Below are 24132 nucleotides of genomic sequence, written 5' to 3' on the forward strand. Positions count from 1 at the left end.
AAGGGGGTCCCACTCTCATTTTCACACAACACCAGCAGTCAGTCCCTCTGCTTTTATTTATGGCTAAAAGTCCTGGACAAAGTCAGGGCACAGAAGAAAAAGGGAGGAGCAACTGGCAGATCTCAGCTGATGCAAAGTACTGTTTGGCATTTTTCAAAGGACAATCAATTGGACTTGCTGTTAATCAATGTGAAACAGATACATGTCAGATCCCCACAGAGTGTGCTACAATGCGAAACAGCTTCTTAGAGCAGCAGTTTTGTATGGAGGGAGTTTGGACAGGCAGTTTTTCTCTTCAGCCTGAATTTCTGGCAGCTGCCTAATACCTTCTTCCCAGACTTGTCACATTTGTGCTGAGATATATAAATGTCTTTTCTTTTTTTGCTCCTTAATCACTGCACAGTCTTTCCCCTTTTTAAGCAAAGATAGAAGCCATATTTTATATCATCTATAGCTGAAGCTGGAGTTTTTCAGGAAATGATTTCTTGTTATCTTAAGATGACATCTCTATTTTACAGTAAAAGGCTCCATCCTCTTTTTTTCAGTTCTCTTTACACCTCTCATCTCAAAAACCAAATTTATCCAAGAGCTTGCAAAGAAAAATAATAAAAGATAGTTTTGCTCCATTTCCTGGTGACCAACACCACCGAGACCCCAGGTAGTATCATGCTGGCTAATTCAAGACAGAAACAAGCACTGTGACAGTTGTAAGAGAGGATGCAGCACTAACCTTGGCGCAGAAAGTCCTTACCACAGCTGCCTGCTCTTCATGGTGGAATTCAGTGACAGGAGGATCTGGTTTTGTTCCACGCATGTTTATTTGGCTTTTTGGATTTTTTTCCCTTGCTAACATTAACCATGTTGGTTCTCTTGCATTACCATCTCTACCTGTAAAAGCATTTAACAAAACTCCCTTGATGTGGGGCCAATACAACAGGGCAACTGTGGCTCCCTTAACTCACAGAGAAAGCTGGATAGTTCTCTGTGCTTACTTCAAACTGCTTATCCCTTTCTCCAGAACAACATAACCCTGAGGATGGGGAAAAGCCCTTATGCCAATAACGCAGCACTATGTAGAAATGAGAGAAAGGGGTTTAAAATGGCCCTTATTCCCAAACAACATGGGGGGGTGACAGTTTGTGTCAGCCTGTGGGAATGAAGAAGGCAGTATAGGTGTGGACTAGTGCAGAGGCCTGAAGGAAGGAGGAGATCAAGGAACAGTGATGAGAACTGACCTGCTGATTCAAAATAGAGGTGCCTCTAAAACACTACTGAACACTGCACACTGGTGAGGGCTCCTGGTGACTCATTGTTACAGAGACTCCTTCTGCACGTGCAAAAGGCCCAGCTCCTCAAAGGCATTTTTAGGCACAGTACCAGGGCAATGAGGTGCTTCTCAGGGCTAGCCATGCTGCCTTCACTGAAAAAAACCCACCAAAACCACATTACAGAGAGTGTAGAGGTCGGATACTCCCTAGGGAGCCAGAGCAATAGAAATGCAATAGGAAAATAGCTTCCCATGCCTGCCATTAGTGAATACCAAACAGACAAAAATGCAAGATGCCCACGGGGATGTGTTGTCTTCAGTCCTGTCAGTCATGGATATGACAGCTGGAACCTTTAAAGACTGTCAAATGAGGGAAACCAAGGCACTCCAAATGCCAAGTCTGTCAGCAGCATAATTAAGATGTCATGTATGGTCTGCTCAGAAATGCAGCACTTACTGCACCTCCAACTGCCAGACTATCAAAAATGTTGCTTGGCTGGTAATTCCTGCACCTTGTAATATTGTCTGAGTTACTGCAAAAACAAGAAAAAGGCAAACTGTAGTGCTCAGGAAGACAGAAATCAATTTGTAGCCCATGGAGGAAGGCAAGCTAACCGACGAGAGGGGCTATTGGTACTCCTGCTTCAGAGGAGTGTCTCTGAAGACATGTACCCCGTCATATCCTTAGCAAAGCACATCCATTTCACATGGACAAAACACCTGAAACAAGAATGGAGGAAAGTTCTGAAGGGAATTCATAAACCAAGACAGGTTTGGGGACCTCAGCAGCTGAGCTTGCAAGAACCAGCTTGAGGGAGATGGCATCAAGCACCAGGTAAAAGGGAAAATTTCTCTGCCCCATCTGACAGCATACCTTGGGCAAACTTACAAATGTAGTGTCAAGTGATGGAAAGAAAAATCCCATACTGTGAAAGCCAGCCCACACAGAGAGGCATGGCAATTCTCTCCCCCCGCAAACAAAATGGATGTACATAGTTTAGTGCAGGAGGGTCCTGGTATCGTAAGATACTTGGGGCAACAAATGCTTACGCTGAGCAAAACCCGAGTTTGTATTTTAAAAAAGGTAGATCTGTAGCCAGCATGACTGACCAGCACGACCAGACCAAGGACAGCATCTGAATCCACTGAAAGCCTCAGAACAACAGTTTAAGTATACCTGAGCAAACTTGCTATCACATTGCTTAGAAGTACAGTACCACTGCCAGCATGGGCTCTTCCTCAGCTAATTTCTGACAGACAGATCAGGGAACACACTGGAAAGGGAAACTCAGACGGTGAGGTCCAGGTGTTAGTGTAAGCTACAGTGGACTCATAAGGACAGGGTGAGACACAGGCAAAGAAGAGAAAAAGCAGGCATGCAAGAAAGGAAAAAAGAGCTTCAATAGGGGTAAAAGAGAAAATTTTTACTGAATAACAATTAGTGATGAAGACATACAAGAAAGTTTTATCTTCAGACGCAGAAAATTTTAAATCATGATCATATAAAAATAATCTATTTCTGCACAATAAATATATCACTTCCCTTCCTCTTTCAGGTTGACTAAAAATGATGCAAGTTAAGGATATCTTACAAACAACAAAGAATCTTATTTAAGAAAATACTTATGAAGTTTTCCTTGCAAATTTCTATTTCTAAACAAGTAATTCGGAAAAAAAAAACCCCACAAAATTCTCCAATGATACCACCGACTTCTTAAACTTTAGAGGACCTGTAGTCCAATTCTTATCTCAACATCATTTTCTTGTCTCAACAAACAGAAAAGACAGAAGCCCTGTAGTGAGCCCATTGGTTCCATTAAACAAGGACAGCTTCATCAGGAGTTCCTGTATCTGAACAAAGGGAAGCAGTACAAAGAAGTGAGGTGGACACCTTGTACTCCTGATCATTGAAAAGGAGTTTCTAAGCCGTGCAAAGAGCTCTCACCACCCTGATCAGATGGCACTAGACAGGAGATAGCAATATCTGAACACATGCTCTGGAGAGAAACAGTTATACCCAAGCTGCTGCTGTAGACAGGAGGCTCTTGCCGAGATTATAATCAGCTGTGTGAATGAGCACAGAGATAGAACACATTTGACTAGATCAGTTTTTGTTAAAACCTGCCAGTGGTACAGGAAAGGAATAAAATTGCCCTTATAATGAAAATGGTCTCATTTGCAGCTCTGTGATAAGTAGTATTTATCATGAATCTTTGATTCCTTGTGCTCAGGCTGCCACTGCAGCTCCTCTGGGATAGTATTAATGTACCATTTCTCCATGGCTCCTACTTATCTCAAACAGTCTCTGCTACAAACAGGTTTTTCACCCCAGCCTGTGAAATATCTTGAATTATCTGATACGGGAGAGTTTCAGCCACGATCACAGCAGGTCCATGATTCTGCCCAAATGTTATAATAAAATATGGGTCAGCTGTGCTATACACAGTAGTGTGAAGTATGATAAGAGTTTTACTGAAACTTCTTTAAAGAGACCTATAAAAGTTGAGCATAGCTTCATTCAAGAGAAGCACACTTATCTCATGCAATCAAAATCATCAAAAGTGATTTCACAGAAAGGGCTATGTTTTTTAAAAAAGTTATATTTAACTAAGATCTAGCAACAGGCAAAAAACATGATTATTTAAGAAAGACAGCAGCACATTTTAAAAAACAACAGTAATAATTAGCATAGACTAGCTTATATTTTCAAAGCATTTTACAAAAACATGAGTTAAACCTCACAACACCCTTGTGAGATATTTAAGTAGTATTAGTCCCATTTTAGAGACACGGAAACAGGCATAGAGAGAGTATGACCTGTTCACCACCACACACATCAAATCCAGGAACAGAACACCAGGTTTTCCGGTTTTCTGCCACACATGGTCTGACTTCTTAAAAGATTCTGGTCTTTAAATGACATTTGTTTCCTCTCATCCTTTTTAAGACACCTGACCTCATTTCAGTCTGCTATGAAAAGGTACCCACCAAGAGTTATTCGTAAGAAACAAGTGGAATTACGAAAGGATGTTTTTTCATAGACTGTGTTGCTGGAAGCTGGGTGCTTCCATACTGCCAGAGTCAGTGTCACTTCTCATCAGGCACCTTCCACCAGGAGACTCATTGAGGCCTATCTGCCATGCTGATACAGCTCAGAATCTGGAAAAAAAAAAAAAAAAAAAGGTAATGAGAAGGTAATGTTTCTTTGCCACTTCCAAACAAGGAATCTCTCTCTGGCAGGGAGTCTTCTCTGAGCAGAAGTCATATGACAACAACTGCACTGAAAGTAAAGACAGACTTTTATCAGGAGACTCTCAAGGTGCAGCCAAGGGTGCAGATGTACCTGTCAGAAAACCTGGAAATGTATCTATATTGTGCTCCTCTTTAAGAGAAACAGTCTGGAGGCATCAGACATCCTGGGGGTAGAAAATAGCTCTCCATAGTCACTTTGAGAAGACAAGCTCCCTTAGCATATTGCTCTTGCACTGAACTAGTTGGTGACACACTAGGATTAAAAATTCCAAACCACCTGAAAATTCAAGTCACTGGATTTAACTCCATAAAACACCAGATCTGGCAGATCTACTGCTGCCTGTTTGCAAATGCAGGCCCAGATGTTAGTGGAGACATAGAAATAAAATAGTCCTTCCACCTTCAGTTACGTACATCCATTAGACACTATCTGGAGCCCAGGAAATCAGTTTCATGACAGCTCGATCTGAAGATCCTCCCCGTACTTTCGGATCAGTTTCATGTGGTTATGGTCCACTGACCATTGCTCTGGGAGGTGCTTGGGCTGCATGCTGTCCAAGAAATGCTGCCGCCAGCGTCTCTCCAACTGCATAAGGGAGCGCAGGCCTCCTTTAGCAAAACACTGCACCACCTTCAGTCCATGCGGCATGTAGCTCTCATTCCAGATCCTGCCAGGACACAAGCAGAGTTTATTTTCACACAAACCCACTGTCAGACCCTAGACTTGTCTCCAGTGAACAGCATGACACTGAAGATACCCTCAGCTGCAGAATTTAATTGCAGACACATGGTAAACTAAGCAAGAGGGAGAGTTTTAAGCTTTGCTTCAATGCCAGACTGCATTTTGGAACATAGTTACACTGGGAAGCTGGCTTCTTTGAACAGAGAAGTGTTATTCTTTTATAACAATACTAAACACAAAGCTCTCAAGGTCCATTACAAACTCTTCAGGAGACAGACTGCAAATTTCTCAAGGCAAGAACTGTATGACACTCCAGAGCCTTGATCCTGCTGCCGAATTCCCTGCCTGGATAGGTTCTGAGTTATAACACTGGCACATTACAAACAACAGTGAGCATAACAAGAAGAAAATACTGATTTTGCGCAGACAGAGACCAGATACTTATTAAGAAAAGATATTTGGGAAGGCTTTGAGAAAGAGGAGGAGGAAGACTTCTGATATGATTGTCTTTCAGTCTCCCTCCCTTATCTGTCCTTCAGAAGATGTGCAAAACAGTGGAGGGGATGATGGAGAGCAAGAACGTAAGGAGATTGCTGGAAGAGAAAGGGAAAGAGGGGAAGAAACAAGAGCTGCAGTTCACAGACCACTGCTGCTTTAAGGGGAGAAAGGAATATATAAAAACAAAAACACAGTAAGAAATGCAGAGTGTGCTTTTCTGATTAGAGCCTTAGGCTACAGCACAAACAATTGTCTTCTTCCTATCCTTACGTTCTAGTGAAGTTTATCAAAACATAAATCTAGACTCTGCAGGCTTATAAAAGTGATAAAGTTATGCTCACAACATAAAATAAATGAGCCTCTAAAAGGCTCATTTTTCTTGTGCACATCAACTCTGACTAGTCTCAGACTCCTTAACTTGACACCATTATTTTAGGGAAGATACATCAATATCCCAAGAACAGCAATGGATTTTGTCTTATTTTCATTAAAAAACTTGGGGGCATGGGCAGAAGTCAGCATGTGTGATCCTCAACTCTGCAAATCCTACTGGATCTTCTTTTATATTGTTGCAGTAAAATTTACCCAAACTCTGTGTGTAGACAACTTTCTGTTGAACTTATATGAAAACATAAATGACTAAAATGTCACATTTACTGATGGGCTTGTCATACCTGGTTTCCAGACCAGCTGCTTCCTGGAGTATCTCTGGGGTGACTGCCTCTGTGTTAAAGAAGTCCTTGATACTTTGCAGAAGTTCTGCCCTTCGGGGGTCAGGCAGGCTGTCTGCATTCAGCAGGGCCCGAGCTCCTGAGCGCACTTGCCTGCGCAGAGGGTCTTCCAGCAGACGCACACCCTCCTCAGAGCCGATGGGGGCACCAAACTCCTCAGCCAGCTGTTGCTTGAGATGGTTGTCATAGTAATTGGAGATGGCATGGCAGGACGTGCAGAGTAGGAGCACGTCGTGGGAGTTGTGGTCTTTCATCTGGATGGGGAAGTGTCTTCGGTATTCATGAGGAACAACGTTCTTCCTAGGGAATATAAACCAGCCAGCTCATTACGTTTGCCTGGAGCTGCCACTTCCCAGTTCATCCTCATCCTGGCTCACAAAGGGCCAACTAATACTAAAAGTCCAGGAAAACAAAGAATAGGTGTGCAACTTCTTTCTATTTGTACTTCTCTCCACATGTTTTCTGCATTTCTCTTTTTTTTTCCCTTCCAAAAATTAATAATTTTCAATTTAAAAAAAACCCTGATTCATACTGTAAAAAAAAATAAATAAAGCAATGCACTATAAGAAGCATAACTCTCAGCTAAACAGTAGCAGCTGCAAAGACAAACAACTCACCCTTTGTGACCTCACAGGCTTCAGGCTCACCTAAACCTCTCAAAAATGTATGGATTAAGTAGTGGAAGGAACAGTACAGCTATTTTCAGACAGGGATGCCGTCAGAACAGCGTGTGTTGGTATACTGCTGCCCCCTGCCATTCAAACTGCAGCACATACATGTTCCACATGCTTTGTTCTCCCCAAGGATAGATACCTCCTGCCTCTGTAAGAGGAAAGGCTGGCCTGTTCTGTGTCAAACTTACCCAGACACATACGACTACAGAGCATTCAAACAGTGATAGCCCATCCAAGATGTGAACAAGCACAATGTTTCAGGACACTAACCAAGCTTCTGGATGTCAAACTAGATGCAGACCTCCGTCCTGTTTTAAAAGATGCATTTTTCTCCTATCCCACTAAACAACTCACCGGATGTAGGATTCTCGCTTGCCACAAACAACACACAGGTTCTCTTTGACTGTCAGATAATAATCAACTTGAGACTCAGGACGTCCTGAAGGCTCAAACCGCAGCTTCACAACAAATGGGTCTGTGCTAACTAGCTCTGAAAAGGTAAAGGCAAATAAGAGAATATTCAAGACAAATTTGTATCTGAAAGCTAAAATAATGATGCTAAAACACAGGAATCATCCTAGTGAATACCCAACCATATTTTCGATACAAAAGAATACAAAAAAAATCATGCCCATTTATTGAAGAAACAAGGAAAAAAAAACCCCTATATTTCAAATACCAACAGGAAAATTGGTATGCTCACCTCCAATTCCCTTGTCTAGATACCACTGAGCCTTCTTGCGATCACAAGTGCACAGGGGCTGTCCATCTGGTGCATGCAGGAAGCAGTTGTCATACAGTGGAGATTTTCTATGAAACAAGGGCAACATTACAGCAACTATAACAGCATGCCAAAAAACAGAACTCTCTGTAGTCATGTGTTCCACACTGCAAATCATGCAGCCTCCTCCAAATCACAGGAGTGCCCCTAAACACACACTTAAGGCCACTGAGCACTGCACAGGCTGCTGGTAAGGAAAGCAAAACATCTAAAAACTTACCTGGGGTTCACCAGCTGACTGTAAGGTATCTTTGCTCTCCTGCCGCCAACAGAATTGTAACTCTGAATCCCAGTTTTCAAAAGATACCATCAATAATGACAGCATTTAAAAAAAAATTACATTAGAAAACAAAAGAGAACTGGAGTCAAGAAGGATGATGAGCTAAGAATAAGCTAAAAGACAGGCAAGGCAGTTTCAAGGATCAGCTGTCTGTCTGTATTTTAATGCTTTATTAAGGTGACTTTTCTAAAACTTTGTGTGAACAGCAGCTACCTCATTCATCCATGAGAAATGCTACAAAGGCTCCTGCAGCACTGGGAACCCAAACACACGTCCATGAAGCTGAGCTGAGGCCCTCTGAAACACAGGCACCTAACCCGAGTCAGTGGTGGGAAGTCCTGCTTGAGCAGTCTCTGGTGGCTTGTGGCTGTGTGTGGAAGGATCTGTTTTGCAGAAAACTTTTCTTTACTCTACCAACCTCCTTCAAGCAAAACTGAAGAGCGGAGCGGGCTGGGCTCAGAGAGCACGGGAGGAACTAGCCAGGGATACAGACATGTCAGAATACACTGTGAGCTCCCTTTCTTCTCTCCAATGAGATCGTATCAGTAAGTACTCAGCAGAGCTCTACCAGCTAGAAAGGTTGAATCAGAGGCTATATAATCTGACAGAAGGATTTCTTCCGAGGTCCACAGAGGGTAACAATAATGATACAGAAGGTCTCCTTTCACTGAGCATCAGCAGTTCAGCTGATTTGAGTACTTTCCAACTCTAAATGATTAAACATTAAAACTAAACAGGAGTATAGAAAGAATGAGCGGAGAAGCACTTTTGAAATCACCAGTCTTATTACAGACACACTGCTGGAGACACTGTAAGAAACAGTGGGTCTATGGATCCCTCATGAAGTCAAGCATGGTTAAAAACAATAAATAAACAAACAAACACGAGGAGATCTCAATTTAGCTTGGAATGCAATTTTGTTTAAATTTTAATCCTCCCATGAGGTGCAGTCCTGTTTTGTATGGCACAGGCTTCAACAAACAAACAAAAAAATCTGGAGGGACTTGCTGGGTACAACGCAATACTGTTAATGACTGCTAATGAAATCAATATTATTGACTACACTAAAATGTCTCTATTGCCAATCCAATAAACTTGAAAAGGAGAAAAAAAAAACTAAAATGACTGGTTTTCTTTCCAAATGGTAATTACAGACAATTTGTGTTCCTATATCCAGTGATAAACTTGATTAGATTGTACGCAAACAAAACCAAACATACTAGCTCTCCAAGTCTTTCACTGCATTGAGCTTAAAGAGACTTCTCCAACTTGTTTCAATTTAAAAGCAACTGAACTGTCATTAGCAAAAGGCCATAAGAATTTATGATTTGCTCCATAAAACTACCAGCGGCACAGGGAACCTGAATCCAGAAACATCTGCCTCTGCAAGGCCAAAGTCATACTTTTCCCCCTCCTCTCCCTCCCTGGCCAACACAGAAGTGCAGTGCTTTTGATGCTGCCACAGGCTGCTCCTGTGCCCTCTGGCACCTCACATTAGGTGTCTCACCCCTCCTAACCTTAGCTTTCAGCTCTGCTCAGTACCCTGACATCCCCGTGGCTGCAGTGACCTGGGGCAGCACAGTACAAACAGCAGCCCACGAGGCAGATCCTGCTGAAAGGACAAGCTCTGTGCAGTTGCCACCTCTTCCCTGGAGGAGAGAGGGCACAGCTGCTTGGGCAGTAAATGCCACCCAGAAAGCCAACAGCCTCCAGCTAACGCCTCCAAGGGAGAAGGAAGGGCAGAAGCTGAAGACAAAACACCTCAACCTGCTCATGACCTGGTACAGATCCAAGTGCTGCTCCCACTTTCAATACCACCCTAGAAGGAAATGAGGAAAACAGAACAGGATCTGGCTCCCATGACTGTTAGGTCCTATATTTCGTTTCCTAGCTCATATTATCCGCTTTGTTTAATGAATAGAGCATGAGCCATCATTCAGTGTTTTCCATCAGCGGTGCAAAGAGCAAAATGTGCTCACAGACTTACCGTGCAGAATATCCCATGCCCAGAGGCTTTCGCTTCTGCCTCCTCGGATCTCTCACTTGCTGACTGCCACAGGGCTGGCCATTCACTGAAGATTTCCGATTCTTTGTTTTCTGAGGGGAGCGTCCTTCTCCACTCTTCTCCTCTCCTGTACTGCCACTCCTTCTTCCTTTAAACGGGATATCCACCAAGCCCCGGCATTTACCCAGTGCTTTTTCCCAAGCAGTGACAGATTTTTCACCTTCAGATATGGCAGGGAGGCTGGCAAATTCCAACAAATGGAGGAACAGAGCCACTGAGACCTGGGCGTCCCTAGCAGCATAGAGAACCTGCAGAAAAGCATAGACACCAAGATACTGAAAAACAGCAAACACTCCCAAACATTATCAGTCTAACACTTGGTACAGTAGAGCCAGAAGCTGGATTTATTTCCTTTTGAAGTTCATGTGAAGTTCTGACAGTTGGGTGACACTTTCACATCACCACACCCCACATTTTTAGGGTCAGTCAGATTTGAAATACTCATGGATGCCCCCAGGAACTGCAAGGGACTGAAAAAAAATTCAGGTCAGTTGTGCCCTTAAATACCCTCCTGCACCACCAAGCCCTCCCTAATAAAAAGTTCCCTTTAGACATACTGTCTAGGCATATTGTGTGGTTATTTATCCTGTCACTCCCTCTACCGGTCATGGATTTTGCAGACATCTGCAGCATGACTAAAGAAAGTGAGCAATCAGGGAAACCATAATGGTCTAAAGATGGTGAAGAAGGTTTCCATGGTTTTTCTCTAATGACTGCTTGTCCTGGTTTTGGCTGGGATAGAGTTAATTTTTCTTCTTAGTAGCTAGAATACTCCTATGTTTTGGATTGAGTATGGGATTTGCTATGAGAATAATGCTGATAATACCCTGATGTTTTCAGTTCTTGCTAAGAGATCAAGGACTTTCCAACTCCCCACGTCCTGCCTGTGTGCAGTTGTACAAGAAGCTGGGAGGGTGCACAGCAAGAGCACCGGACCCAAATTGGCCAATGAAATATTCCATGTCATGTAACGTCATGCTCAGTATATAAAGGAGGGTTGGCTGAGAAGGTGAGGATTCTCTCTCGCTCCTGGGATTGCAGTTTTGGGATCCTGGTATCGCGGAATCACTAGCCAGCAATGAGATGGGTATCAGTCGGCAGGTGGTAACTGCGGTGTGCATTACCCATTTGTACCTTCTATTATTGTTACTGGTTTATTCTATCTCAACCTACAAGTCTCCCTTTACCCCTTCAATTTATTCCCTCATCCCCCAGGCAGGGGAGGATGAGCAAGCGGCTGCATGGTGTTTGGTTGTCGGCCAAGTTTAATCCACAACACTGCTACAGATTGGAGGAAAGAAAATAATAAAAATGTGAGGATTGGGTGCACAAAAACTTCTTTAAGGGATCTTTCCTTATAGATCTTTCAGGACTAAAGGAAAACAAGGGTCAAGAATCCAGGGAGAACAGCAGAAAATTATCTTCACAGAAGAGGAAGAAAATGCAGGCACGGAATCTGAAATTAACTTCAGACTACAATCACATATAAGGTTTTGAAACAGAACTCAAAGAAGCCTCAGATCCCCTTGTTGCAATGCCTATTCTCTACTAAGAAGACTGCTTTTCTTCCCAAAACACTAAGTTGAAGTGAAAGACACACCTGATCTTGTGTCAGTTCTTCTGCCTCCCAGTTGCTGCAACGCACATGAGGAGACTTGTCAAGCGGGCAGTTCAGGACTTTTTCAGCTAAAGACTTAAGGCTAAGGCAGTTGTGAAGTAGATCCTTCCTTCAGGTTAACAAAGAAAGTGAAATAAACATATTAAAAACCAAACTAAACCCCCATGCAAATTCAGACGGCCTCATACACCCTGAACCTGACAGAACACCATGCACATGATGCACTCCCACTCAAACAGCACACAGTTGCCTATCAGCTTTACGGGCCCTCTCCCTCCCCTCTGCTAAAATGTCTTTTCTAGATTTAGTAATCATCTAGTGCCTGCAATACGTAAAACAGGCAAAGCTGGGAGTTGGTAACATTTAAAGCTGAAGTGTTTGGTTCTGAACTACCCACTTTCAAACTGAAGAGGTCTATTACAGAGCGATGGACCGCCTGCCCCAGGGATTCACGACGAGCATGAGAGCCAGGAACCACTCGGAGGAATCCTTGCCACTAAAGACAAGAAGTCCATCCTCAGTGCTAAAAAGGCACCATCGGGTCAGCAAACCCATGCCCCAGATGACTAATAGCACACCCAGGCATACATATACTGTACATGAAGAATACTCCCAAGTAAAACATTTTATTTTAGCAAGAGTGAAGGATGAGAAAATGGCATCATAGTTTTAACCTTTCAGTGAAAGTATTGTTATTTATTGAGAAAAATAAAACTGGTTTATTTAGTCATTTTTCAATAAATCCTGTAATTCAACAGTTCCACTTACAGGGAACCCATGGCACATTTACTTCTAGGCAGCTGACATGGTGATCACTCTCACTGCATTACATCACTGTGCCTGGACTTCTTAAAAGCTGAAACATGGTACTGCTGGAGAAGACTAACGGGCACAATTAGTATATGAAATCTTCATGGAGATTTCATTTCCATTAAGACCATAGAACAGAAGCTTGTGGTGTTCTTGGGCTGTCATTGTCAACAGCCACTAAACCTGAAGTGGTCTAAAACCACTTTGTGAACTCCAGATCTACCTGCCCGGTATCCTTCCAGCATATGCAAATTACTTTTAAAATATTTTCAACTCAAGTGATGCTTCCAACAGAGATGCCTCTGTCTTCAGACACTCACCGCTGTCTCATGGCTAAATACCGGAGATCCATGCTCCCTTTGACTGGAAGACCATAATCATGAAGTAACTTGCAAGCATCTTCCCAGCATCCTACCCCAACTTTCAACACAGCACTATTTGCCATGATGTCCAACAGGGTCTGTGGGAAAGTTTGTCCACTGGCAACAAGTCTGGGCAACCGAACAAGAACACAGAAGCCACTGGAAGAAGCCATCTGTAGGAGGGATACAGGTTTTGCTTTTCCCTCTACAGATACCTGAAACAAAGACAAAAATCAGCGTCTGGGTTACACTATCATTAGCAATACTGGAGCTGGAACAAATTGGAAAAGAGGCCACTGAAGACCTCTGAAATACCTATCAGTTCATACAGTCAAGTATTGTTACATCTCTCAAATTTTACTGCAAATCATTTGATCTGTTTCACAGTATTACTGTCCCCAAGCTACTTCTTGCCACAATCCTACAAAATAAACTTTCCCCCTTTTACCCTTCCCCTCAGAGCTGAGCTGAAGGAAGAAATCAGACACATTTATTTCTTAATCCACATCAGCACAATGCCATAAATATTTATGTAGCGGGTGACTAACACATTGTTTAACTGTGATTTATACTAATGACTGGGGTAAATAAATTTCCAGCCAAAATAATAGCAAAGCCAGGTTTTTATAAATGACTCAAAGCCTGTTTTGAGAGTTCGCACAGGCAAACGTACACGCAGAAGAGTAACTTTGCATTCTGATAGTCCCAGTGAGTTACAGATCAGCATTATCCTCCCTTTTGATTATTCTTAAACAATTGATTCTTAAGGATGTAGCCGGACTTAAAATAGTGTAAACCCAAGCATATTCGAGTAAATCACCTTTAAAGAGATATTACACAAAACACATGATGATGTATTTAGCCATACAATTATCACTATGTTTGGTACGGTCAATTTATCACACCGAGTACAGTAAACTAATAGAACTAGTGAATTAAAAATTTAAACGTGAGAACAATCAAAATTAGCAGCTACTTCACGGCCATCATGACAGATGATCACACAGGCAAGTTTCAACAGTCCTGTTGTATCCATTTAAGCAAAGGAATCACTCCACCCTCAATGATTTCCCGTTGCAATTTGCAATCTAAAGGAGAGGCACTTCTTGATCACTCACCCACTCACAATCAATTCCAAGCACTGGCCACTTCTCCAGCTCCTTCTTCAGGAAAGGTTCAACACGATCCCAATCCTCCTGCTCTGAAACTATCACTATGTCTGCACCAGGGGTCCTCTCTACCCAGGAAAAGGTGGGAGATCTGAAGAAGGAAAGCACCTCCTTATCCTCTGCCTTAATCAGTTTCTCGTCTCCTGAGTTTATAACAGCTTCCTCTCGCTGACTACTACATGCTTTTCCTTTTCGACGCTGGGTTGCTTTCCACAAAACCAGGCCCCCCACTGCAACACCCAGCAGGGTCGCCAAAGTAATCGTCACTGCTGTTTGCTTGGGCATTTTTTTTATTCCCCTTTTCCCCCCTTCACTTCACCCACTCAAAACGGCATTGTAGGATTTTATCATGGCCTGCAAAGAAAAATGAGAGAGGTGGAAATTAAAGACAACTTAATGAAATGTGTTTAGAGGTATTAAATACACCCACTGGTATAACAAGGTTCTAGCCACACCTCGTGATCCTGACAGATAAAGGACTGGGTCCCACTTTGACAGACTGGGGTTCAGAAGACACACTGCTCCAGTGGTGGACTGGGCAGTATCAGGAGACCGAATGCTGCTGTTGATCACACCACCAAAAACCTTACAGGGCATCTACTGATTGATACCGGTGCAACTGGATGCTTCCAAAAACTCATTATATTCCAAAAATAAACTAGTCGGGGCTATTATCAACATCTTTTAGGTTGATCTAGTTCTAAACAGCTAAACAAGGCAAAGACGAAATTACTGCAGAATAAGCATGTCCATTCATGCACTAATAAATAACGGGCATTATCCATTACTTTCACACTAAAGTCAGACGGCTCTTCAGGCATTGAAAAACCCTAAAGAAGCAGCATCTACTTACAACATAGTCTTCGCTTTATGATACAAAAAGCTCAGCTTCCCTTCAGTAAAATGAAATCATCCCGCTCCTTCAGCCCCATCTCCCCAGCCCACGGTGTTATTTTTAAAGTTCTTCAACACAAGCAGAAGCTGTGGCGTTGGTGCCACCACAGCCCCACACAACCGCTGACAGCATCCAGGCCACGGACGCCTGCCCCAAGGCTTGTGAAGAGACAGGTCATTTCCTCTCACTTCTTAAACTCAGCGAGAAGACTGAAAGCAACGCGGCCACCCGCACCGACGGCCTCTGCCCTCGGTCCAACTGCGGCCACCTCTTCGGGAACCGGGGGGTGCAGTGCAAACCGCAGCCCTCTGATCCGGGCAGCCCGCGTGTGCGGATCCCCCCACCCCGCCCCGGCAGGAGAAGCCCCGGCCCGGACCGAGGAGGCGCCGGGGGCGGCGTGGGCCGAGGGCGAGGCGCGGGGCCGGGGCCTGGCCGCCGCAGGCCCCCCCAGAGAGGGCAGGGAGCGCTGCTCCGGGGCCGCCCCGCAGCCCCGGCGGGATGGCGGCGGGCCACAGCTGCCCTTAGCACCGGGGCGAAGGCGCTGCCCGTTTCAGGCTTGGTCGGGGCTCTACCGGGAGCAGGCCCGCGTGCCACCCCCGCGGGGACCGAGCAGGCAGGAGGCGCGGCGGGCCCGGCCGAGGGTCCACCGGGCGGCGCGGCCCGCCCCCGGGGTTGCGCGCAGCAACCTCTCCCCTCCCGGCCCCTGCCGCGCCGCCGCCCAGCCCACGGGCGCCGCGCCGGGGCGCCCACCCGCTACCTGCGTCTCCGCGGAACGGATGCCTCCGGCAGCAGGAAGCCCCCGCGGGGTAGTCGCCGCGCACACCGGGAGGCTTAGAGTGGGGGACGCTTCCTCTTTCCCGGCGGCGCGAGCGGGCGCTGGGCGCCGCCATGTTGTACGGCAGCGCTGGCCGGGCGGCGGAGGCGCGGCGGCGCTCGGTAGCGGCCCGGCCTGCAGCAGCGGGGCGGCCCGGGCTGCCGGGCCCGCCTCCGCCGCGGACGGCGCGGCCTGCCACCGCGGTCACTCGGGGCCCCCCCGCCGCACCCTCGGCCAGCCCCGCGGGGCAGCCAGCGCCACTGCGCTGGGCAGGCGACGCGGGAGGCAGGGCACGGAGGCAGCGGGGAGAGGGGAAGGGACAGAACAAAGGCAGAGCGGAAAACTGAAAAGCAAATCGTAGCCACCTCCAAAGTGGCAAACTAAGAAAATAAAAAGGAGAAAAATCAAGTGGAAAGGATTAAGATTTTAACAGAGGCATAATTATGGCAAAGCTCTTGGGTGGGGAAAAAGTATGAACATTAGAACCGTGACACCACAACACAGGAACAGCAAATGTACGGCCAGCTGCCACCTTCAGGTTTATCATCACCATGTCTTGAGACCAAGATTGTCAAAAAGCAAAATTTCCAGCCCAAATTCCATTGCAACTGAAAGGGATCTCCGCACCCTGTGTCTTCCAATTACTTTGCAATTCCCGGTATTTCCTAACTTTTGTGCTGTTAGAACCCCGGCTAGCTGCATCTGTTCTTTGAGACATTAAAACCACAGGAAATACTGTTCTAAATTGCTTTGACAATTTGACGGCGTCAAATTTCATTTTGTTTTAACTTTGCCACTTGTAATCCTGAGGGTAGGAGGATCTCCCCAGCAGTGACCTGGTATTTAGCAGACAGATTGTCCAAGGGATGCAGTAAAGCAGCTAATGGCTGTCACCAGGGAAAGCCTCTACAGAAGCAGTGTTTTTTCTGTCTAGGTGAATGCTCACTTTTTTTTTCCATACTTTTTTTTAAACTCTGGAATGCGGTAGGGACCAATTGATAGCAAACATGGAACACAGCTGGTTTCCAGAAGAACACTTCTCTGAGCAAATAAGGCACTCTCCCTGTCAGAAAAAAGACCACCAGGCCATTAAACAGCTGCTTGTTCTACAGGCCTGGTCTAAGCCAAGATGGAGCAATCATGTCTGGTGGGGTCACATGAGGAAAGTTTGTTTTCCATTGACTTGGGTCTGTATTTTGAAGGTACAAATGTTTTATACCTGAGAGTTACAGCTTCTGTGCAGTAAGTCTTTCTGCAAAGACCCTCGATCCTGCTCTACAGTGAAGAAATTTTTATCCATTTTTATATTTATTCACTGGGGTTAAACAGCATTGCAATCTCACACACTGCAGTAACTGACCATCTTGTCTCTGGTTCATTCTCTACAGGAAAGGCCCACATCTCCCTCACAGTCACAACCCAGCCACAGCTTCTCTGTCCTTCCCCTATGATCCGACATAGCAGACACAGCTGACCAGCTGAAAAGGAGGTTACTGACCAGGAGCCAGTGCTGCTCTGAAGCTCACCACGTGACTCACGCTCAGGAGAAAAGTGCATCACATGCATGCTCAGGAGAAAAAGCTGGAGGGGTCTGGCTATAACCGAATTTCCACAGGCAAATGGACATGTTCTCTCTCCTTCTCTCCCTTCCACTTTCCTTCACACACACACCCCCCCAGCTCCCTCCACATACAATGTTTGCTCTACATGGTCACTGTAATCCAACAGAAACCTGGATGGCCACTTGGAAGGCTAATCCCACATTTCCTGTTCAACCTGATGGACTGCTCACTCCTTACTTCAGCAGCAGCATTTCTGTAATGACAGGGCCAGAGAATTAGGGAACTGATCCAGCTGTAAACTCGTTCAAGGAAAAAAGTTTACATCTGGGGACATGACAGACTTATTTCAAGGCCCAAGTGACTGGAAGGAGACCCAAGCAGCTGATGTGGCTGGGCTCCAGGATCCAGCTGCCCTGCTATGGGGTAGACAAATCATTCTTAAGAGAACCCAGGATGAACTCAGAATAGCAACCAAATGTGAACAAACCTGTAAAGTTTGTTCATAGCTGGACCCATTTGTAATTAACTGGCATCCACCCAGAAATCTGAAATAGGACAGTTTTTCCTTTTACAAATTTTTTTTTGTTTCTAAGGTAATAGGAGCTTAAGTGTAAAGTTACAAAAGAGAGAAAAACAATAAAATACCCCAGCATTTATTACACAGTGAAAGTCTCACAGAGAAGATGCTATATAATGGTACCCCTGAGTCTAGTTTTTCTACAGTAACAGGACTGTATCCTTGGCTGCATTTAAAGCCTTTATTTTTCATGGCATCACTGACATAAACAAGAGTCCTGTAAACCACAAGTATCTTTAACAGCTTGTATGACTACCTACGTGGCCATTTATTAAAGTATAAAGGTTAAATTAAAAATAAATGAAAACAACTGATGCATGAGTGCACTCTGGCAAAAATAAACAAGTTTCCAGACCCTGATTGGGACATTGCTGAAGATGAGAAGGTAACCAAGGGAGTAATCACCAACCACTGGCTTAGCCTTACTTATGAGAAATCTGTTGCAGCAGGTAACTGGAAGCCTTTACATGGCAAACAGCAAGATATACTTTTCTTTCTGTCTCTGTAGCCTGATCTGAGATCTCTGTTGAGGTCCCTGTCAAAAGATTAATTTTTAGCCCAATTTCCTAAGGAAAACAGGCTTACGCAATTACACTGTCAATTGGTATTTCTGCCTATAGGTCCCCTTTCTTCCCTCCTTTCCTTGACCAAAAAGCATGTTTAAGCCATTGCCCAATTCCATCTACATTTGAACAAAGGTAATGAAATACAAAGCCAAATCAATTAAACAGATCCTAATAAAGCTGTCACTCAAAATAGCAAGCATGTGCAGACACTGCTGGACATACATGTGAATCCACACAGCAATGCCACATCAGGTTAAGTCCATAGGAAACCAGGCTTTGCTTGTTCTGCTGATCACGGGGAAAAAAAAAAAACATAATCACATTAGCTCACCCTTTAACAGGGAGAAGACTAGGGTAAATGACTCAGTGTTCAGAGGTAAATCAATGATTGTAGAATATGAGAAGAAAGAGGCTCCAGTCAAGACTTAGACAATAAGCAGAGAGCGTGTAGTCCCCGCTAGCTCATTAATAACTATCTATTTGGGGCCCCATCCCAAGTTACAGGAGAAAGCCAAATTCACATTTCAACTCCTAATGTGATTTATCTTCCTCATGTCAACACTAGTAACCCCATGACTACATACATATTCAGCAAGTCATTTTGAGCAGGGTTTGTTCTAACAGGGCTGATACCAGGGAGGCAGTAGGACCACTTCTTTCATCAAAAAGTCAGAATGAGATCAATCAGCTGTGAGGCCACATCCTAAAGGTGGAGTTTCACATTGCAACAAGATGGATAGAAGAATTAGCTCCTATTGAAAAGGAGATTCTGCTTCCTCCTTCCACCTGTAGGCATTCTTCTGATGCCCCACTTCTGCAAACACTGGAGCCAGTTTGATTCAAGCAATTAAGCGAGCAGGAAGCTAGCACCACAAAAACCCAGAGTTTTCTTCTGGTTTAACTCCTTGAACTATCTCACCATAGAGCCAGATCTCAGTGAAAAACATCCTAAATCAAAAGATGAGTCAGTGGTAACTCACTGGTAATTCACTGCCAGGTTTCACAAAGAATCTGAAAAAACTGTTCAGAGGTGTGAGCTACCAGATTGATCCTAAGAGGATGAATTGTATTAACACTGATCATCATCAACTTATTTATTAATCACCAGCTCTTTCATTGGTTATGTAGGAATAGAGAGGAATTTCACAATTCCGTTTCTTGAAGAGCTGCTTAACTTATCCCAGTGACTCAGTTCCAGAAGGCACACAGAAGGCCTCACAGTTCATGACTGCTAAGAAGGTGACATCTCTCATCTCCCAAAACTCTGCTCCCCACAGGGCACTCCTGACCAGCCTGTGCTAGACACTTCATGAACCAAATGAACTCAGTAAAACAGCAGACAAGCAGGTCCAATAAGTAGCAGTATCAGCACAAAGAAAGGGACAGAACACACCACTGAGAAAAATAAAGCCACCTTTCAGTGGCCATAAGTCATTAGATTGGCTCAGCTGCATGTCAAAGCTACATCTGTAGCTGAACAGCTCCAAGGGGAGACACTTGAGAGAACAATGCTTGTCCTTCCCACCTTTCTGATCCATGAAATTAGTGAGGAAAAGGAGAAAAGCCCAGAAACCGTCTAATTGTCACTAGAGGGAATAAATTCCATAAGCAAAATTATTTTTTTAAAATGATATGGCTAAAATATGACATAGTCTTCTTGGTTTACCGTCCTTTGTTTCCATTTCCCTTCAAAAATAAAAAAATGGTAAAAAACAAATCAATAAAAGCCTTGACTCAGACCCACTTTCCTAATAACTGCTCTCTCTCACTTCTAGACTCACTCCATAGACATCTAACTATCAGTGTCCAAACTTCTCCATTTCTACTCTGGATTAACCAAAACCATTCAAAGGTTCAACAGAGCTGACAAAAAAAAAAAGTATTTAAACCTCATCCTCTCTGACTTAACACAATCAATCATGCTTAACACTTTTTTTTTTCACCTAAGCCCTATTTGCTGACAGAGCTGTATCATTGGTCTTCTCCTTTTATCCTCCCATCATTATCTCTAAATTATCTCATCTGAAGTAGAAATACAACTAACATCTCTCTGCAGATGATTTACAGATCTGCTCCTCTCCCCAGAGTGATCTCCCTCTATCCAAACCCAAATGATAGCCTTTTTCTCTCTTCTGTGCATGACTAGCAGGAAATTAAAGCTCAGCAGAGCTAGAACACAGTTCTTTCTCTTCTCTGAAAGCCCTCTTATTATCTTTGTGAGTACCTGCAACTTGAGCTTGTATATCAACCTTCAGCTCTGAAACCTCTCTGTCGATCTTAGCACTCAGGGTACATCTAAGTTTTAGACTTCTTCTATATGGCATCTCTAGGACAAAGGCCTTTGATCCATCTGTGCAACGAAGACCCTTGTTGAGGTCTCTTGCTTCCATACCTAGACTACCCCAATACCTCTCTCTCTTCAGTAGAGCCCGTAACACATCAACCATCAACTGCTGTAAATGTCATGGTCTGACAATAAAGCTGACTGTAGGCTTCCTTTTACTGATCAAATACACCACAGCCATCAAACAGAAACCACTCATGCAACTTAACTTACCCTGCCAATTCAAATTTGTTCAGAAAAAATGCTGAAAGGATAATTTTGTACCAGCACACATTAAAACCAGATCAGGTATTGTCAGTCCTTCCAGAGGCAGAACAAAAACTCTGTAGCATGGGCAGGAGCTAATGCAAGAGCAATGTGACACCATGGTCATACCTGATCCAGATCGATCTAGTGCTGCTGGGAGACTGGGCTGTGCACAGCCCTGGCATTAGCAACTGAAACCACAACCCAAGATTGTTTATGTACATCATTACTCTGACCACATCACTTCTCTATTTGAAGTATTCTACTAGTTCCTTCTTCCGTATTACATCAAACTCATCTTCATTTCCCAGTGCATCTACAGAAAGTCACCATGCTGTTCATCATCTCCCATTTCCTTTCCAGTTGACTCCTTCCCTCTATTCCCTACTTGCTGAAATTCCAGTCAGAACATGTTTTGTGTTTTATTTCATGCTGCTTTTGAGGCATGGAGGAGACTATGAACACCCTAGAGAATGAAGCTGCTCAAGCAGTGTGTACAGACCCTGACTTACTCTGCCTATGGAGTCTGGCCAGGCTCAATCCAGTTTGGCTGGTGACATTCAGACAGTCTCAGTACAGCATCTCATGTCTTAACACGCCCAACAGAACAGTAACTTGATGAAGTCCACTCTATTTGACTAAGTACTGTCCATACCTCAATTCCATTCCAAGTTGCAGAAGGCTCCTATTAAAGTAGAAAAAGATGCTTCATTGATGCTACTTCAGCATGACTCAGGCCAATGGCGTATGTGTTTTAAAGAGATTACAGCACTCCAGCATGATTAACACAGCAAGATGTTATTTTCAAAGGAAAATGTTACCAGCATAGGTCATGAGAATTTCCTGACGTGTTATATTCAAAATTAATTTAGACAAAGGAATCAGAGAGTGAAAAGAATGCTTGCCAACACTTTTTTTTTAAAAAACTTCTATGGTCATGTGAGAGAATATTGCATTTAGCAGAACAGATTGGCAGTCTTCTATAATTTTTCTTTCCAATTCTGACAACATGGTATCTTCTTTCTGATTGCTTTCAAATGTGATTAAAAAAACCTCAGTTAAACCTTTCCTGAAAATCCTTGAACTGGGGGTTTAGGAAATAATTTTATTTCTATTTGATCATGTAAGTACACAGCTTTCCTAGAGACTAGATCCAGACCATGGAGGAAAAATACCAGAGATTTTATTGTGTTGCATTTCAAATGGAAGGCTCCTACACCTATTTATTTCAATACAGAAACCAGAAGACATCTAAACTGAACATCACTTCAGGAAAAAAGTGAACCACATGTGACAAAAGTGACAGCTGCAGTGTTCATAGCCAGGTTGGACGGGGCTTTGAGCAACCTGGTCTAGTGGAAAGTGTCCCTGCCCATGGTGGGGGGGTGGAACTTGATGATCTTTAAGGTCCCTCCCAACCCAAACCAGTCTGTAATTCTATGATTCGGTAACTTATTTCTGGAAGGCTCTCATATCATATGATGATGTGAGCGGTATGAAAATTATAGAGGAGAAAATGGAATACAAACTAATGGACTCAGTTTAGAGTCTACAGGTAGAAAAATGTAATGCCACTTACCTATGTTGGGAATTCAGAAGCAAGCAACAGTTTCTGATATAATTGTAATGCTGCAGAATTCCATGGCATGCAAGCAAAAAAGCTATAAAATATGATTTATACCAGTGCTATTTACCTGTGTCTGAAGCTAAGGTAATAAACACAAATCATGATGGACAGGGTCTTTGCCTCTCTATACTGAGACTTGCTAGACATTTTACATAGCAATAGTTGGCCATCAACAACTGTAACTAGAAAAAAACCTTCATATACCTCTGATACAAAGAGATTAACTAATTGTTTTCATTTCAATATCAGCATTGTTAATTATCATTCTAACAGAAAACAGTTAACAGAATGTGTCTGGATATTCCTCTCAAGTTGTTATTATTATATCTGCAATTAAGTTCTGACGTTTATACCTACTGATATCACATATAGCAAAAGCTATATAAAAAAGTTGAAATGTTGAGAAGTGTTCTGTATTTTTTTAATACATTTTCTTACTTTTTTTTCCCCCGGTTAAAAGGAAAAGTTTGTTATTGTCTTTTGTTATATATTAAAAGTAACACTATGGTATTGTCAACTAAAAAGCATGGTTTATACGATTCCAAATTCTGTCTATAATCTTAATAAAGAAGAAACCCAAAGCACTTAACTGACTTTCTAGAATGTAATATTTTCAATTTCAACTGAAAATCTGTCACAGGAACACGGCAGCAGTCTCACAGCACTCAGAAATAACGCCATGCCACAGTTTATGTCAGGAAGGGTTCTTCTGTTTGTTTATTTGTTTTAAAGTTTGGAAACTCTTAAGTCCCAGGGAGATGCAGTTTCACACAAAGAAGGCCAGGACTGCCAGACTAATTCCTCGTATTCCGAAAACTAAGTACTGGTGCCAGTTCACCTGCATCTGTGGGGAAATACTGACCTGAAAGTTTCAAGCTGCAGGTCAGGACTATTCACCTTGTGCGCAGGGAGTGTGCGGTCAGATGCTGCAAGGTGGGAGCGGGGGATCTGTGCTGCGCCCCCAGGACGTTACTCTGGAACGGCACTCCCGGTGTCTGACACGGCATCAGATGTTGCACGCGAGGGACAGAGTCCTGTGAAAGACAAAAGGTTATTTTTCCCCACCAACGCAGAGGGTAGGGTGTTGTAAAACGGCGAAGGACAACAGAGAACAGTTCCACCTGTTTAGCCCACTGCCTTTTAGAGCTTTGTTGATACCCAAGGGTAAGAGAAGAAAAGCCCCAGTCTTCTGGGGCTGCAGAGAGATCTACTTACTTGAGAAGGAACAACCCTCCTGTTTTCAGTGTTGCTCGCGTAGGAGCAGGAGTAAACAATCAATAAACCCTTCAAGAGCCCTGTAAAAAAACCCAGC

General features: G+C 43.7%; 2 protein-coding genes across 4 annotated transcripts in view; both read right to left on the reverse strand.

The window, feature by feature from the left end:
- Positions 1-838, reverse strand: part of GALNT16 (polypeptide N-acetylgalactosaminyltransferase 16) — a 97590-nt gene extending 96752 nt beyond the window's left edge. Inside the window, exon 1 of the mRNA XM_074909703.1 lies at positions 731-838. Within this exon, the coding sequence (XP_074765804.1) occupies positions 731-814 (84 nt within the window). The 5' untranslated portion in view covers positions 815-838. The remainder of the gene's footprint in view (positions 1-730) is intronic.
- A 3009-nt stretch (positions 839-3847) lies between these two features.
- EXD2 (exonuclease 3'-5' domain containing 2) lies at positions 3848-23758 on the reverse strand. Of its 3 annotated transcripts, none has more exons than XM_074909698.1 (10): positions 23683-23758; positions 14139-14280; positions 12979-13235; positions 11831-11957; positions 10153-10478; positions 7808-7914; positions 7459-7594; positions 6374-6730; positions 4934-5187; positions 3848-4426 (listed from the first exon to the last, which is right to left on the reverse strand). In XM_074909698.1, exons 3-9 carry the CDS (start codon positions 13191-13193, stop codon positions 4971-4973), a joined length of 1485 nt encoding a protein of 494 aa, XP_074765799.1. In that variant the 5' UTR covers positions 13194-13235; positions 14139-14280; positions 23683-23758; the 3' UTR covers positions 3848-4426; positions 4934-4970. The 3 variants fall into 3 exon arrangements, with proteins under 3 accessions (XP_074765799.1, XP_074765800.1, XP_074765798.1); XM_074909699.1 differs by lacking the exon at positions 23683-23758 and adding an exon at positions 15842-15902; XM_074909697.1 differs by lacking the exon at positions 23683-23758 and having other exon boundaries at positions 14139-15798.
- Between the last annotated feature and the right edge of the window lie 374 nt (positions 23759-24132).

This window comes from Athene noctua, chromosome 6, assembly GCF_965140245.1.
Source record: "Athene noctua chromosome 6, bAthNoc1.hap1.1, whole genome shotgun sequence".
Taxonomy (NCBI): domain Eukaryota; kingdom Metazoa; phylum Chordata; class Aves; order Strigiformes; family Strigidae; genus Athene; species Athene noctua.